At 40.0% G+C, this 19,273-nt stretch overlaps 1 protein-coding gene across 1 annotated transcript in view; it reads left to right on the top strand.

Annotated features, from left to right (window-relative positions):
* The first annotated feature begins 5,820 nt into the window (after nt 1–5,820).
* The window catches only part of LOC124604130 (erythroid differentiation-related factor 1), a 235,027-nt gene continuing 221,574 nt past the window's right edge, over nt 5,821–19,273 (top strand). The window contains exon 1 of the mRNA XM_047136452.1: nt 5,821–6,002. Within this exon, the coding sequence (XP_046992408.1) occupies nt 5,961–6,002 (42 nt within the window). The 5' untranslated portion in view covers nt 5,821–5,960. The remainder of the gene's footprint in view (nt 6,003–19,273) is intronic.

The following is a 19,273-nucleotide window of genomic DNA, read 5'->3' as shown; positions in this document are numbered from 1 at the left end:
GTGAACACCCGGAATCCACATACCAGCCATCATTATGATGCGAAGTTGCAGTTAGAGCCATTAACCCAGTTTCGTTTTCAGTACACACTGCATTTGCAGAATTTGAAAATTTGTTTGGTTTCTTCTTTCTTCTACACTCATTCGCCTTGTGACCTGGTTTCTGACATTTATAACACTTAAAAGGCTTGATATTTCGAATATCACGTTGGATATTTGTCTTCTGGTGTTTACTGTCCTGCTTACTAGCTACCAGCGCCGAGTCTGTGGTCTCATTTGTGAATGCAAACTGACGTTTCGTCGATTCTTGAATTAATCGCTGACTTACTAAATCACTATTAATCTTGAAACCCGAATTCTTATTTGCCATAATCAAGGGTTGGAAATCTGCTGGAAGTCCACTTAGAATAATTGCAGCTACGAAATCATCGTCCATTTTCTTACCAATGCTTCGAATTTGTTGAGCAAGAGACATAATTTTCGACAGATACGCCTCCATATTTTTCTCAGAATCCAATCGTACATTCATTAAGCATTGTAACACCCAAATATAACTAGATAAAATCTTATCTTCAAATGCAGATTGTAAATTTTGCCATGCTTCTTTAGCAGTCGCTGCTCCACGAAGTTTTAGATACACAGATGAATTTACAGATAAACATAATTTTGATAATGCTTTCTGTACATTCTTCTCATCTTCGTCAGTGTCAACAATTGTGTCCCATAGTCTCTCATGTTTCAGGTACATTTCCATCATGAATTTCCAGTCGTTGTAGTTTGTCATACCAGTCAACTTTTCAAAATTAAACAGTGATTGTCCACCCAAAGCCATCTTGAATACGTTCAGATAGCTAAACAAATAAATCTTGAAAGTTTCTCAAAAAAAAAACAAACGATAGCAACACGTTGAACACACGCGAAAATCATGTAACCTTGATTTATCAGTTTATTTCTTTAGTATGGAAAGTTGACTAATCTCTCCTGGGCCCATAACCTATTAGATATTGACTCTAATTAGTCTTCTGTGACATTATATAGTTGACCTTTTAATCAAATACGCAATACATCATATTGCCAGGAACACACATTTTTAGAGACTATTTATTCAGCGATGTTACATAATGAAGGTCAAAGAGAAAACATAAACTACCATACATATAACACATCAAAGAGTAGAATATGACTGCTCTCAACATGTGGGCAAGTACTCTACCAATTGAGCTACCAATGCATGACTCACAACCTACCCTCACAGCTTTACTTTTGCCAGTGCCTCATCCCCTACCTTCCACACTCCTATCAGAAGTCCTTTCAAGGATGCATTGTAAGTCATGCTTGGATAGCTCAGTCAGTAGAGCACTTGCCCATGAAAGGTGGAGGCCCCGAGTCCGAGTCTCAACTTCAAGACGACACACAGCTACCTGGCAGCAGCCTCTGTACACTGCCTGCACTGAGCACCTGAAGCCCGCTGCCTATTGCTGAAGTCTATTCCATCCACATGGCAGACTTCATTCAGACTCCAACAAATGGCATGAGGGTGGCAAGGCATACACCTCGCCCAGTCTATCAAATGTTCTGATTTCACACTTTGTTTTGTGATGTAATGCAAAACTGCACATTCCAAAATGGTTCAAATGGCTCTGAGCACTATGGGATTCAACATCTGTGGTCATCAGTCCCCTAGAACTTAGAACTACTTAAACCTAACTAACCTAAGGACATCACACACATCCATGCCCGAGGCAGGATTCGAACCTGCGACCGTAGCGGTCACGCGGCTCCAGACTGACGCGCCTAGAACCTCACGGCCACACCAGCTGGCGCAATCCAAAACTCTGACCATGGATTGGTTTAGGTGCTCCAGCCTGTGACCCACAAGGGGATGTGCCTAAGCACAAAGTGTGTCATTCACACTCATTTCTTCATTATTGCTTTAGCTAACACAATGCTAAGTTGTGATGTCATACATCGAAGTCAGCAACAGTAATATACAATAAACAATGATCTAGGTCAGAGAAAAATTTACAATCTGTACAAGAAAATGACCCATGATCTGAGCAAGCAGCACAACCCCACAATGGGGCAGTTGCTATGAGATAATCACCAATTGAATAAGGAGTTGGCCTGGATCTGATGCAACTGCACCATTTAATGCTGTGAATGGGGAATTACTTTGGATTAACACTTGTACATTGCAACAGAATGATGTGATGAAAGTTTATTTTATTGTTGTTCAATTAAACAGTGATTGAGCTTGTATAAGTTTATTTTATCATTGTTTAATTAAAGTAAGACTGAACTGTGATTTTGCTCACTCATGTTTACCTTGGTAACATAAAGACAGCTATTCTTTACATGCGCACAAAATACCCCGCATGCCCAGTTGTGTTATAAAAATTGGCGCACACACTTGACAGCTAAATATCTGATCGATACTGGTACAGAGACCAGTGTTGTTCCTATTATTTTCACCCCTGCCTGCACATCCCCAACCAAACTGACTCTATGTGCTGTGAATAACTCCGGTATCAATGTTCAGGACGCAACAGATACTCAACTTCATCTCATGCCTGGCCTCAGTTTTACATGGATCTTCCACATCATGGATGTGGTTAGGTATCAATTTCCTTACACATTTCAGATTTTCCGCTAACATCTAGGATGCTATGTTACTGCACCATGCTTCTGGCTCCCCGCTCCCAGGCTTGTTTGGTCCTTGTTCCATATTTTCCCCCTTGAAGGACTTCTCCTTAGCTGTCTTTCCAAGTGTTCCTCTGTAATGACTAAACTCACAACTGCATTGGCAGAGCTTATGCTTGAGTGCTCTGCTTCCCATGCTCTATGAGTCCACAATGACGCTCTTCGTCAAAGGATTGATGCAGAGTCTGCACAATTGACATGTGCTCATCTGATACTATGTCAGCTGTATGGTGTGGATTCAGCACACCCAGATGATCTTTCAACAGCTACTTAATTATCCCCTGCAGTGCCACATTTTACACAAGCGTCTCAGGTCAGTGACATTGCATCTCCCTGTTTTTCTGTACAGCACAGCCCCCTTTTGGTAAAAGACAGTGTAGGCATCATTCACCAATCAGATTGTAATTGGTCTTCCCCATTCTGCCTTGTTGAAAAGAAAAACAGATGATCCACCTCTGTGGGGAATACAGAGTACTACACCATCATTGACAACTGGCAATCCCTCATAGTCAGGGCTACGCTCAACTGGTCAATAGTGCAAAAGTGTTTAGTGTAATTGATTGCCACAAGGCCTACCATCAAATACCAATGTTCAAAGGTGACATTCCTAAGACTGCTCTAATCACACCATTCAGACTATTTGAGTACTCTTATGCCATATGGCCTCAAAAATGTGGATTGGACAAGTCAAAACTTTATCAGTTTGATACTGTTTAACCTTCCATTTGCATATGTATACTTGGATGACGTCCTAATTTTTTCCTTCATCATCGAGGAACATGAACAGCTCCTGGCTTAAGTCAAGGACGCACTTCATAACATTGATGTTGAAATCAGTCATGATAAACCCCCACTAAGTAATGCCAGTGTGATTTTCCTTCACTATACCATATCGGCAGAAAGTATTCAACCGACATCCATCCATGTTAAATTTATTTGTAATCTCCTCTATCCATGGACTACCGTGAGATGAGCAGATTCCCCAGTGTTATTAATTTCTACCATTGACATCTCCCCCATGCACCCTCCATGCAAGAACCCCTCACTGATGTTATGATAAGAAAAACAACACCTCAGAAGTGCGGTGGACAGACGAGATGCTTCAAGCCTCCAATAACCTTAATTTCGCCCTCACTCATGCTGTCACATTAGCTTACCTTATACCCAAGACTCGCATCTCATTCACCTCTGATATGAGTGATATAGTCATAGGTGCAGTGCTGCAACAGCATGTCAGTCACACCACTGAACCACTCAGATCCTATTCCAAGAACCTCTCACTGGACCAGCGTAAATGGTCAATGTTCAACCATAAACTCCTCACAGTCTATGACGTGGTCAAATAATTCTGCAGTGATACTCAGGGGGCATAAGTTCGGCATCTTTGCCAATCACCATCTGCTTGCAGATGCCATTGCAATCCTGGCAGGGATGTGGACCCCCTCGCTCCCCCCCCCCCCCTCCCCACCCAACACCTGTGATCCATTGACTTATTTGGCCAGTTTTCAACATATGTTTGACATGAGGTGGTTGACTATCTGTCCAGGGTAAACATTGTCATGTCCCATACTGACTTGGATAAACTGGCTCACCTAGACTGATGACACCAAACATGCTCAAAGACACAAATTGCACATTGTAATTTTGTCAGTCTGTGTGACGACTCTGTCCATGCCTCTCTCCAGGCACCCCACTCAGGCCTTCACGAAGCTCTCAGTCCTATGGCAGAATACCTTGCAATGGCAAACATCAAACAGTTTCTGTGAATAGAGTGAAACAAGCGTGCTAGCTTTTCGATGGCCCCATACAGAGGCACCTACCACAGTCGAGGACACCTTCTCCTTCACCAATTCCATCACCACCTCTGTACAAAACACAATGTCATACCTCTGTGTGACTCCTCACTCTCCAGATCACCTAGTCCTTACCCCTTACTGTTTTCTATTGATGTCAACCACCTCATTCTGGACGACCTCTCAGTCGAGGTTTATGATCACACTCTCTTTCATTTTTACTGTCTCTTTATCTATGCAAACAGATGCCTCAATGTCGTCCTGCAAGCGACTGGTGGGCTTCTCCGAGCTCGCTGCATGAAATGTATTCGCAGTTGCGAATATGGACAACCATCAGCTGCATAATGGAATGACAACAATGAAAATTTGTGACAAGACTGGGACGCGAACCCGTATTTCCCGTTTATCGCGAGCGGGCCACTGTACCATTTTTTGGTTGTTGACCCCATTTTGTTGTATATTGGTCGTTCTTCGTTGATTTATTCACTCAGTTTTTTTGTTACAGAGAGTAGTTAACCCTCTGACCGAACACGCTGAGCTACCATGCTGGCATACGATTAGGCTATCTTGAGTATGCCTTGCAATCAGACCCAAACTTTCATATGTCGTCTACCATGTTTCTAAAACCCGAACTCGTGCATGCATGATGTATATTCCCGTAAAGGGGAAAAAATTTTAATTGAGAATCGTTTTCTTGGTGTCGGTGGATATATATGATACTGCAGTGCCTGTGTTTCTCTTTGTTGAAATATGGAACCAAGTAACTAATCAAGTTATTTTTATGTAGCTCTTGAGGGGATTACAAATAGATTCGCAAGTTTGAGGAATTATTTCTAAAATTGACTGCAGCGAATTTGAAGTGTTCTATTTTAGATCCGCCTGGTCTGTTCCTGTAGCCAAGAACTTTAAACTGACAACTAGTCTCTCTTTAGCACTAACTATGCCTACCATGCTGTTCTGCTTCATCAAACGTACTAATGTAACAAAACAGTCGGCATGATTCGCCTGTATATATATATATTTCTCTACAAAAACCAGTATTCCAAGAGCCGTTTTTTTCTTCTATTAAGAATAAAGTCAGGTGATAGGCAGACTGAATACGACGGTTTAATATGAATTGATAGTCATTAGTCAATTAATGTCAACGGTTTATTATTAATTGGGAATCAATTTCTGGTAACAAAACGTTAAATGTAGTTGCTATTCTCGTATCAATGTTTCGTGAAGACATCAAAATCGTTAGACAATTAGCAGTGCACAGCCGGTCTATGACGAGACGCTTCTTTTAATGGTGCAGGTCGCAGTTAGTAACAACTTTGGTTGGATGTATTTTATGTCGTAGAGGCGGTAGTATGTTTACAAATAAGTTGTGAGTAGTTCTTGACAGTGAAACGGAAGCATTTAATGCTATATACAAAGTATAACAAGTGATTTGATGTTTTGGATGTCAAATATTGCCAGATCAGAGCGATGACAATGGATGTCAAAGGAAAAGTTACACAGTTTTCAATGGTGAGGTTAATCCCATCACATATCGAGACTACATTGTTATTGCACTTTTTTTCTCACGCGGCTAGCGCTGTAGGAATGTGACATTCGCCTATTATCTTTATTTGGACCTACGTTTTGATGCTTTTATTATTAAACTGCTTGTCTTCACTGGAGAATTGTTGACTAAATTATGAAACGAAGATCTTGCTGAGATGGGAGTAAATTATATTCATTTTGACCGCCAAGGTTAAAATAAAATAATCTTCCAGCATCACCGTAATTTCGTTGAAATGATTGAAATTCAGATGGCAACTACCGTTCCTAGCGTAAAATTTGCATTTAGTTTTGATTCTCCAGCCGGTTTTTTTTGAGAAATATGGACAGGGTAGATTTTGGGACGGAGAAAACTTTAGGTAATGTATTTTACATACTTTAATTCATCCATGTCCTATGAGATAATATTATCGGTGATTGCTCAATCAGACCGAAGGTATGGTATTCCTCATGCTATGGAAAAGGAATAACAATTACCGAGCGGGATTTTATTAAATTGAGAATATTAACTACTTCCTCGCTATACATTCTGATGAAATTTGCACCGAATTAACCATTTAATTTCGAGGGCAATACAAATATCCAGTACTCACTAATACGCTTATTGTAGGCCTGGTACTAGAAGTGCAAATAAGCTACAATAGTTATACCATCCATGGATTCAAACATTAACACAAAAAAGGAGAGAATACATTCTCCTAAAATATTTTGATGTTCCACTCACAGAAATGACACAGGGGGAACACGTGTGCTTTTAAATTTGTATTTTGTGTGTTTCTCCTTAACAACCCATTTTCCACAGAGCAGTTGTTCAATGGAAGTAAGTAGGCCTATAAATTATTTATCATGGATACGATTTCTTTAATAAACTAAATTGCCATCTGAGTGTGGTGTAAAAGTGTGAAATAAAATAAAGAATTAAGAGTGCTCCATTGTGTTCAGTTAATAATATACCTACCTTTATCAGACATGGGTTAGAGAGCGAGATTTTTGAGAGAAAGATCTGTGCTAGGTCCAGCCATGTACTAATCACAAAGCAGTAGTGTTAAATTTTTGAACTGCTGTCATTTCGTGTCATTATTCTTGACACTGTAGACTCCATGCATGCTTTGGTGGCCATCATAAGGTACAGCATTTGGAGATTGTTGCTATCAGTAAAAGAAAATGTGCATGAGAGAGCAAGCTTTAGGGTTAGCTGCATAGAACATGATGTTGATTTAAACTGCTCCAAAAAGAAATCTAAAGATGAATGTCTTTTGAGGAAAAAAGAAAGAAAAAACATTTTAATATTTAAGATGAAAACACTTTTTAATGTTCTGCAAAATCGTATTTATTTTCTCACAAACTGGTATTCGGATTCTCATGCCATCTTCAGGTGATAACTGAATGTTGCAAACACATTCAGTTGTCACCTGAAGATTGCCTGAGAAGCTGAAAGCCAGTTTGTGATAAAATAAATACAATTTTGCAAAACATTAGGAAGTGTTTTAATTCAGTAAATGTTAAAAAAAAACATTTTTGTAATATTTCGACAACCTGATGCCTGTTATCATTTAAGGCTTCCTTAGATGTTAGAATCTACATCAGAGTTAACTGTTATTTTCCTAGCTGCTCATGAACTAAAATGGAGCCTTTTTCTTCTGTTTCCAAAATTCCAAGTAGCCTTGGGTGCTACTGCCAGAATATTTTGATCACTGTTATAAAGGAAGAGGGGACTTTGATAAATTATTTATTACTTTGCAAATGGATGGAAAACTGGAAAAACGAATCAGAACAAAAATACTGATTACAATTGTAACTTCCTAACAGATTACTTAACTTCTAAAATCGAGGTCCTCAGAGATTTCACAATGAATACTGAATTATTCCCCACCTGAAATCCAGTCAGTGTGTTCAAAGATTTAATAAATGATGATTTTCATATAACTAAATAATGTACCATAGGCAATAGGCGAGTCAGTGGAAACCCGTAATGAAACATGGTCTTAATTTTAACATTAAAATAACCAACACTACCAGACTCTACAGTAACTTGACAAGAGTAGTTGGATACTGTGGACTTGTGCGCTTGGGTACTCCAGGTTAAGAGCATTATCCTGTACAACTGTAAACTTTTGGCACGTCTGAGTGATTGCTGTTAGGCATGACAGTGGATAGTTGTGGTGCAGAGAGCAGGGACGTTGACTTAACCACTTGAATCATTAAGAAGATACAGGTGTTGTGCTTTCTTTTTTGGTGTCAGTGTGAGCTGTGTGCCAGCTGGGTGCATTTTGTGTCAAGGCGAAACAATTTTTAGCTGGGAAAGTATAGGGCATATACTACCTCATTGGCTGAGTTACATGGGGTTTTATCTGGTTTTAGATGTATTTTCCTTGCTGCTCATTGAAACAGTTTAGGAATCTAAAAGTGAGGAAGTAAAAAGAAAACAGACTCTCATTAGAATGTAGTAGATCACTGGTGTAATAAGAATCACTTAAGACAGCAACTTCTCCGTAGTAGCTATGTACACATGGTCACTTTAAATTGTGTCATGACATGTGCCTTATTATGTACTCATTTGGGCTTAGCCAAGTGAGTCATTACTGGAGGTAGAAATCTTGTATGTACTAAACACTGACAGAAATGAAAACGTTCCATCATGAAGTGTCAGTCTGATATTTGTCATGGAGATGTTCATTAAGTGTTCAAACTTTCATTCTATTTTGAATGGATGTCCATCAGTCGTTAACATCAGTGTGAGATATGACCGCCACTGGCAATAAGATGCTGATGTATTTGTTGTGGCATTGAAGCAAACAGTCTCAGAGTGTCATCTTGAAGAGTTTGTCATGTCTGATACATATTTTGTGTCAGTTCTGCTGGAGACTGGCATGAAAATATATGTCTTCTCATCACATTCTAGACATACTCGGTAGATGACAAAACGGAAGCAGCCAATCCAATCAAGGCTCCATGCAGTTCTCTAAGCATTTGCTGGTTAACTGCATTGTGGGGTCTTGCATATCCTTTTGAAAAATGTCACTTGGCACACAGGTCAGAATATGGTAACATGATTTGCCATTCTTGCCACAGACTGACGAGCATTCAGCCTCCTTTCAGAAATTTCCAGATCAATCTTGTCATATCCAGTAGCTCCTCTCATCATGATTCCAGGAGTTGGAGGGACATGAGTCTTGAGAATCGCTCCTTCCAGTGACATTTCACCATTTCATATAAAGACACATGGATATTACTCTGAACACAACCAAAAGAAGTGAGACTCATCACTGAATACCACAGGATACAACTCAATGTCCCAGTTGACTCTACCTCTGCACCATACAAGTCTCTGTTGTCTGTGTAGTGTATCAGTGGTAATGAAGCAAAACCATCTGAGATCGTAACCCAGCTTCCAGTAATCTGTTCCTGACATTTCTTGGTGACACTCTGCATGTAACCCCTTACCAGATTTCAACTGCAGTCATCCATCTACTCATCAGAGCCAGTGTAGCAATTCTATGATCTCATGGTGTATTCCTTGTGGTAGGACATGTGGTTGCTCTTGTGAAAGTGTTCGTTGAGTCCATCTTGTCACCACACATTCTGCAGTCATTGTACTACTGCCAGCCCACTGTGTGATCTCCTGTTCGATGCTCAGTTATCGCTCAGGCAAATGGCTCGACCTTTCTCAAAGTGTGGAAAAAGGTGGTGTTAAGCTGCACATGCACTTGCTCTGAGCATGATGTGTTGTGAATTTCTCCAGCAGAGTTCCAGTAGCACATCCAACAGCGAGTAGGTGCTTACACCATTCATCATCTGTGGGAATAGCTTTTTTTCTTTGCTGAAAACATACTCACATGATGATGAAAATTTAATCAGCATATCCCACTGGGTATATTGGAGTAACAGTGTTGTGACATTTGATGAGAGTGTCTAAAGTGTAACACATTTTATTTACGTGTGTGTGTTTTGGAATGTAGGCTGTGGTGACAGGTTGACCTATACTGTAGTCAGAGGTCCAAGGTAGGCTGAAACGTAACAGTTTGATTGTGAGTTGGCAGAGCCAACTGGTATGATGTCATGAGAATAATGCTGATGGTATGTGGAGTAAAGCAACCCCTGCCAAATGTGGATCAGACGAACATGAATAAAATCAGGCTTTTTGCAGATGACACAGTTATCTATAATTAAGTGCTATCTGAAACAAGCTGCACAAATATTCAGCCAGATGTTGATAAGATTTCAATGTAAAGAGACTAGCACCTTGCTCTGAAGGTTCAGAAATGAAAAATTTTGTACTTAAGAAAATGAAAATATTTAGTATCCTAAGGCTAAAATATCAGTGAGTCACTGCTGGAATCTGCTAACTAATACAAAAACCTGGGTGTAACACTTTATAGTGATATGAAATGGAATGATCACATAGGTTGAGTCATGAGTAAAATAGGTGGTAGACTTCGGTTTATTGGTAGAATACTGGGGAAGTGCAGTCAGTCTGCAAAGGAGATTGCTTACAAATCACTTATGTGACTGGTTCTAGAATATTGCCCAAGTGTGTGGGACCCATACCACATAGGACTAACAGGTGATGTTGAAGGTATATAGAGAAGGGCAGCACGAATGGTAACAGGTTTGTTTAATCCATGGGAGACTGTCACAGAGATACTGAAGGAAGTGAATTGGATGACTTTTGAAGATAGACGTAAACTATTCCGAGAAAGTCTATTATCAAAGTTTCAAAAATTGGCTCTAAATGATTATGCTAGGAATATACTTCAACACTCTATGTATCAGCCATATAGGGTTCATGAGGGTAAGGTTAGAATAATTGCTGCACATACAGAGCCATTCGAAGAATCATTCTTCCCGTGCTCCATATGTGAATAGATCAGGAAGAAATCCTCACAAGTGGCACAATGGGACGTACCCTCTGCCATGCACCTCACAGTGGTTTGCAGAGTATAGATGTAGATGTAGAGCTGGGCACACCATCCATTTTGCGTTAGTTGCTCTGGTGATCAGCCAGTGTGGAACAAAGACCATTCTGTTTCTGTGGAGAAGAAATGAAGGTCTTGGAATGAGTATCTCATATTGAAAGATGGTAGGATGTAATGATATAACAACACCAGTGTTTGCTTCATGTGTGGCTACATTGTCAGGAAGAAATTTGCAAAAATACAAATTGCTGCAGACACTAGTGTTACTGCCTCACATACCACCTACATCTGCAACTGTATATGCAAAGTAATGCCTGTAGTCAGCAGAGGGACTTTTTGGAGAACTTCTCCAGGCAAATAAGACATCAAGTAAAACTGCTTTTGGCACAAAACGTCCATCAAATGGCAGCACTGGCTCTCCATCTCAACCCATATCCTTTCCCAATAAAAGAAAATAGTAGACAAAGAGGAAACCAGGCAGTGAAGAAACAAAATTGAGAAGCATCTGAGTGGATATCTCTTATGTTGGTGGAAATGGCTCCAAAATGGAGCTTCATATACGTACTGCAGAAACAGAAAGTCATAATGGAGTTTCAAATAAGTGCACATTCTACTGCGTTTGAAAGATTCATTCTGGAAGTTCCAAGACACTTTCCTCCAGTGTCCTGGACTCACAACAATGAGGCTCTACGTATACAGTGTGATACGAATTGATTCAGGATTCCAGCAGAAAAAATTGAAACTCTTTGCACTGGAACATTTATGTCTCGACACGTTTAGTATGATAGCAGCTCGTATCCCCATCTGGCTATATGGATTTAGGTTTTCCATTGTTTCCCTAAATTACTTAAGGCGTATGCTGGGATGGTTTCTTTTAAAAACACATGACCACTTTCAGCCCACCCCAGTCTGAGCCTCCTCTTTGATAGGTTGTTCAACCTCAATCTTTATTGCTTCTATGGGAGACACTTAAAAAGGCTGACACACCTGACTTAGGAACTACAGTTTGCACAAAAGGGATGACCTTTGGAGTTTCAGGGCAAAAGCTGGGCTAACTGTTTTTGCAAAATGTGCCATTGCAAATAACAGCATGCTTTTTATACCTGGCACAACATGATCCTATAGCAGGCCTGGCCTATATTTGCTCTCCCAGAGTGCACTTGCACTCCACAAATGCAGTCAAGTGTACTGAGAGCTCTAGCATCCCCTGCCACTGCACTATTCCTTGCAGGTGTGAGAGTGAGATGGATATACACTGAAGGCTACACATGAGAGAAAATTGCAGCAGGGTTTTATTGGTAGTATTTGTTTCCAACTCTCTCTCTTTTTTGTTCCAAACTTATTACTTAATTATCTAAGTGCATTATATAACACTAATACAGCAGGCAGAACTACAAAAATCTTTACATACTGTCATTTAACATTAAGATGTGTTGATTATAAATTTATACACATTTTTATTTATAATATAGAATGTATATGGATCTTTGGTTCGTGATACAGTCAAAGGACTTTGTCAAATTTATAACAGAAAAGAGTTCACTCGTAATGTATATTGAATGGAACCCTGAGATAAATTGAGTGGCTTGTCTGTGCAGCTGAGGATATTACTCTTGGGGCAGCATTTTATAAAAAGTCTTTTAAATTGCTGGTTTGGACAAACAGGTCATCAGATGACAATTGCATTATATCATCTTAGTGGCTGGTGTTGTAATGGTGTTTTCCCAACTCACAATAGTGCAATGGCATTTTAAGAATTTTACATGGCCTTTAAACTAAATGGAGAGTAAAGTAATCTCAATTCTGTATTGAATGATGTGGCTTTTCCACTTTTTTTTGAGAAGTGGATGGGCACTATAGTATAGAGCATAATTATAATTTAACACAAGATGACGATCTTCCTATAGCGATGTCCAGCTTCAGCCTCCCTTTTCCTTTCCCTTTTCTGCCTTCAGCTCCACTCACTGCTGTGCTTGGAGTTGTAGACAGGAGATTGGCTGAAGTGATCATAGAGCTGTGTTTGGCTAGGCCTGCCCTATAGACATAGAAGCTCTCGGAAACCTCAGAGCACGTAAGTTTGGGAGTTGATGCTGACAGTGTTTCAGGGAAGGAAAGTACACTTCCTCTTATGATCATATTGATAAATGGTATGTCTAAAAATATGGCTCGGACAATGACAACTGCAATCTGTGAAGTCTGTAATACGAGAAACATCTCCAGGAACAGAGCAATTACAGTATGCCATGTTGTGTCATCTGTGCTCCACTGTTAAAGATGAACCCACAGAATCTCTAATAAAATGTGATTTTACGCAGTACATGGAGCTGTGCAATAATTACAGAGGGGTGGACAAAAGTATGGACATAGCAGGACACAATACATTACCACGCCTAAAACGGCGTGGAAAATTATTGGCATTCAAAACAGCTTCTAGTCACCTCGGAATAGATAAATTCAGATCATGTGTGGTTTTCAAGGAGTTCTTACACCATTCTTCCTGCTAAACAGTGGCAACTTCTGTAAATGATGGTAGAGGTGGATGGCAATCACACACTTTTCCCACCAATGTAGACCACCAATGCTCAATAATATTGAGATCTAGTGACTGTGGTGACCAGGACAGATGCAACAGCTTTCTCCATGTGCCCACAAAACCAGTGCTGGACTATATTAACTGTATGAACAGCAGGCTTGTTGTCTTTTAACACAGCATAACCATTGTGGAACAAATGATGTACTGCATGATGGACCTGATCTGCCAATATGCTTACATAATCCTTGACAGTAATGTGACCTTGCAGTGTAATCGTGGGGCCCATGGAATGCTATAATATGGCTGCCCAAATCATCAAGTGGTCTGCATCATATGCTTGGGACAGTGTGTGCTGGACACAAATTCGGCCAGAAGTTGGAAACAATATGAAAGAAGACGCAATTGACCAAATTACTTTCTTCCATTACTCAATAGTCCAGGTTTTAATGGCTTTTCCACCACATTTTCTGGTTACATGCATTTGCATCATGATGAGTGGTTTTGGAATTGCAGTTTGTCCCGTGGTTCCAGCTTAAGGACCTGCTGACAGGGTTTCAAGAGCGACATTCAGTTCTGCAGTGACTTTTGCAACTGTCATCCTCTTACGTTTCACCACCATCCTGTGGCTCAACACACTCTTTTGCCTGCATTGTGACAAATCCTAATGATAAACTGCCAAAGCATTCACAACAAAGTGTCAGAGTTTTGAAGTGCTCAAGAACAGCAGTGAAGCTCACATAATACTAGGTACTGAAAGTTGATTGAAACCTGAAAATGATAGCAGTGAGATTATTGGAGAAAATATAAGTGTTTATCGGAAGGATAGGCAAATGGAAAGTGGAGGTGGTGTGTTTGTCGCAGCAGACAATAAACTCAAATCCACTGAGGTAAATACTGAAGCTGCATATGAGATTGGACAAGCCTCAGTATCAGGTGTGCGCGATAATTGGATCCTTCTAGCACCCATCAGACTCATCTCCTGATGTAACTGAAAACTTTAGAGAAAACCTCAGTTCACTAGTATGCAATTTCCCCAATTGTACTGTAATCATTGGTGGAGACTTTAACCATCCAACAGTTAATTGGGAAAATGATAGTTTTGTTAGTGTTGGATGTGATGAGACATTCTGTGAAACTATACTAAATGCCTTTTCTGAAAATTACATAGTTAGGAACTCCACTCATGATGGAACTATATTGGATCTAATGACAACAAATAGATCTGACCTCTGACCATGACACAGTTGTGGCACCAGTGATTACCTGTGTACAAAGGACAGCTAAAAATGACTAAAACAAGCAGTAATATACATATATGTTCAGTAAATTAGATAAAAAATCAGTAGTGTCATATCCCAATGAGAAATTCGAAACTTTCAGCACAAGGGAGGAGCAATTTTTTTTAGTATATGTACCACTGAAGTGAGTATGGCAGGAGCCTGTAGACGAGCTATGGCTCAAGTTAAAAGAGTAGTTGACCATGCGTTGAATAGAAAGGTACCGAGTAGAACAGTTCATAATGGGAGGGACCCTCCATGGTATAAAATCACTGTAAAGAAACTTCTAAAGAACACATATTACTGCAAAATATGTGTAAAACAAAGCATAGGGCTATAGATAGAGAGATGCTGAATGAAACACGTTTGGCTGTCAAGAGAGCAATGCATGATGCCTTCAATGACTACTGTAGAAGAATATTATCAAGTGATCTTTCACAGAACCCAAAAAATTCTGGTCATTTGTAAAGGCTGTTCGTGGCACGAAAGCTAGTGTCCAGTTCCTGGTGAATGATATAAGAACTGAATTTGAGGGTAAGCAAAAGCTGAAGTGTTTATTTCCATTTTCAAATGCTCCTTTACAAAGGAAAATCCAGGAGGGTTGCCCCAATTTAATCTTCATACCACTGAAAAAATGAATGAAATAAGTATCAACAGCTGAAATTGTTAAAACTGAACATACACTATGTGATCAAAAGTATCCGGACACCCCAGAAAACATATGTTTTCACATTAGGTGCATTGTGCTGTCACCTACTGCCAGGTACTCCATATCAGTGACCTCAGTAGTCATTAGACATCATGAGAGAGCAGACTGGGGCACTCCGCGGAACTCACAGACTTCGATTGTGGTCAGGTGATTGCATGTCATGTGTGTCATATGCCTGAATGCGAGATTTCCGCACTCCTAAACATCCCTAGGTCCACTGTTTCCTATGTGATAGTGAAGTGGAAACATGAAGAGAGACACACAGCACAAAGTGTACAGGCTGGCCTCATCTGTTGACTGACAAACTGCTGTCAGTTTAAGAGGGTCGTGATGTGTAATAGGCAAGCATATCCTATGTGTAATAGATCATCACACAGGAATTCCAAACTGCCTCACGATCCACTGCAAATACTATGACAGTCAGGCGGGAGGTGAGAAAACTTGTAAATCATGGTCGAGTGGCTGCTCATAAGCCACACACAACACCGACAAATGCCAAGCAATGGCTCACTTGGTGTAAGGAGTCTAAACATTGGATGACTGAGCAGTGGAAAAACATTATAAGGAGTGACAAATGACATACACAATGTGGCAATCCGATGGCAGGATGTGTATATGGCAAATGCCCGATGAACATCATCTGCCAATGTGTGTAGTGCCAACAGTAAAATTCGGAGGCGGTGGTGTTACAGTGTGGTTGTGTTTTTCATGGAGGGGTTTGCGCCCCTCATTGTTTAGTGTGGCTCTATCACAGCGCAGGCCTACATTGATGTTTTAAGCACCTTCTTGTTTCCCACTGTTGAAGAGCAGTTCAGGGATGAATATTGAATCTTTCAGCACAATTGAGCACCTGTTCATAATGCACAGCCTGTGGTGGAGTAGTTACGCGACAGTAACACCCCTGTAATACTCTGACCTGCACAGAGTCCTGATGTGAATCCTGTAGAACACCTTTGGGATGTTTTGGAACGTCAACTTTGTGCCAGGCTGCAACAACCGACATCGATACCTCTCCTCAGTGCAGCACTCCGTGAAGAATGGGCTACCATTCCCCAAGAAACTTTCCAGCACCTGATTGAATGTATACCTGCGAGAGTGGAAACTGTCATCAAGGCTTAGGGTGGGCCAACACCATATTGAATACCAGCATTACCGATGGGATGCCACGAGCTTGTAAGTCATTTTCAGCTGGGTGTGTGGATGCTTTTGATCACGTAGTGTAGTCCGAAGGCCCGATGGAATACTTGTCAGATTCTATAAAGAATTCGCAGCTGCGTTAACCCCTCTTGTAACTATAATCTATCGTAGATCCCTTGAACAAAAAACTGTACCCAGTTCTTGGAAAAAAGCACAGGTCACACCTGTCTGCAAGAAGGATAGTAGAAGTGACCCACAAAACTACCGTCCAATATCCTTGACATTGATTTGTTGTAGAATCTTACATCACATTCTGAGCTCAAACATAATGAAGTATCTTGAAGAGAATGAACTCCTCATGCCAAACAGCATAGATTTCAAAAATGTTGATCATGTGAAACCCAACTCACACTTTTCCCACATGCCACTCTGAAAGCTTTGGGTCAAGGCAGTTAGGTAGATCTGTATTTCTTGATTTTGGAAAAGCATTTGACTCAGTACCACATCTACACTTATTGTAAAAAATATGATCATATGGGGTATCAAGTGAAATTTGTGGTGGGGTTGAGGACATTTTGGTTGGGTGGACGCAGCATGTTATCTTGGATGGGAGTCACTGTCAGATGTAAAAGTAACTTCAGATGCGCCCCAATAGTGTGTGTTGGGACCCTTGCTGTTCATGATGTATGTTAATGACCTTGCAGACAATATTAATAGTAAAATCAGGTTTTTTGCAAATGATGCACTTATCTGTAATGAAGTACTATGTTAAAGAAGGTGCATAAATATTCAAATAGATCTTGATAAGGTTTGAAAGTGGCGCAGAGATTATTTTAAATGTTTGGAAATGATTACTGTAAATGTTTAGAAATGTAAAATTGTGCACTTCACAAAATGAACAAAATGGAAAAAAAGCAACATCCTATGTCTATAATATCCGTGAGTCACTGTTGGAATTGGCAAATCATACAAATATCTGGGTGTGACACTGTGTAGGGATATGAAATGGAATGATCGCATAGGTTCAGCCATGTTTGAACCTAGTTCTCTGTTTTAAATAACAGGAAAAGTGGAGCACTTACTTTAAAATTTTGTGTGCACCTTCCTTAAGTTGTCAGGAAGGAGATAGTAGTTTTTTTAGGTTCGGCTAGGCTAATCACTATTTTTAATTTCTAATCACCCAGCCATTCACAAGTTGGTAAAAAAGTTTTAATATTTGTGTTCAGCCACTCAGTAAGCAGTATTTTATTACAATTTTCTTATCTGCTTTTAGGTATACTAATTAGATGTTTAACAACATTCTGGTGATAATAGGATGGATATTTTAAGTGTTGTATGTTTTAGTGTATCTTCTGGACTCACCTCAAAACATTGGATGATTTTAATGTGGAGTAAGTTATCCAGTCAGTCTCATTTTCCTGTGATTATCCATATATACCCATTTTATGATTTTATAAAAGAAATTTCTATAATGACCCAAGTATTTGATAGCAGTAGGACAAACACTGTTGGCATTGGTGAGGTTGAAGTGGTCAGTTCCCTCAGCAAGTTTGCCCTTGAATGGAAGTAACTGCATAGTGCACTTAAAAACCTGCTGATACATGAAAATGTTTCATATTGCTATTTTTCGAATTGTGCTTAGTATTTTTTGTCCACCTCCCTCACTACTACCACTGCAAACTTCACACTGTAACAACATAAGTCAGGCGGTGTGAGCATTGATTGGATTTTGTTGGTGGTTTTGTTTAGGGTGTTGGTGTCAGCTTTGCAGTTCTGGCATGGAATCACTCTCTTTATTCTTGTAGAAACTGACATTACCAAACATTCTTAAAGAAAAAGTGTTACTATATGCCGATGTGATAAAGTCACAGTAATACTGATTTTGAGAAAAAGTTCTTTATTCACTTTACTAAATGCGTTTTCAGCAAGGATTCTGATGACCATAATGTTGGACAACCTACCACCACCACCACCACCACCACCACCACCACCACCACCACTACCATGAGTACAGGCTGAATACATAGGCACGGGATTGATCAGTCTAAAGATTTAGCTAGATGTATCAGATATGCTGTATTGCTACTAATGCCAGAAATTTTAGAAGTATTATGCTTGTTTATATTTGTCTTACCCCTTGCGAGAAATATGCCCAAGCAACACAATGTCAGGCTTGCTACATTGCACATGCCTGAGGATTTTCACAACAAGTGGTCAGCACTATGCTTGTACTGTATGACCAGGTAAAATTAATGGCCGAGGATTTGGGAAGTAAGTGGTGGTTTCACTTGGACACTAGTTTCAAGGGAAGAAAACATTCCAAACCATGTAGCCCACAAACTTCTCAGTTCTTTTGAGTCAGACTGAGAAGTTGAACAGCAGTAGTAGATGTATCCATGGACACAAAGAGATGCAGGAAACTTAATTAGTACAGGAGATATATGTATCAGGCTGCCCCTTCTGTGGCTCAATGCCTAGTACAGAAACTCAAAACCTTTCATCACCCCAAACTATCAGACAAATACAGAGTGATCGTGGTCAGAAAACAGCATCATATTCAAAAGAAGCTACAAAGCTCGTTGGACGTTCAGTCACACTAATGAAGTTGTAACAGTGGGAAAAGAGTGAGACGATACACCCTATGAAGCTCATTTTGTCTGTTGGGC

The sequence above is a fragment of the Schistocerca americana genome, chromosome 1 (assembly GCF_021461395.2).
Source record: "Schistocerca americana isolate TAMUIC-IGC-003095 chromosome 1, iqSchAmer2.1, whole genome shotgun sequence".
NCBI classification, from domain to species: Eukaryota; Metazoa; Arthropoda; class Insecta; order Orthoptera; family Acrididae; genus Schistocerca; species Schistocerca americana.
The sequence above is the reverse complement of the archived record's forward strand: the minus strand, read 5'-3'. Positions and strand labels throughout refer to the sequence as shown.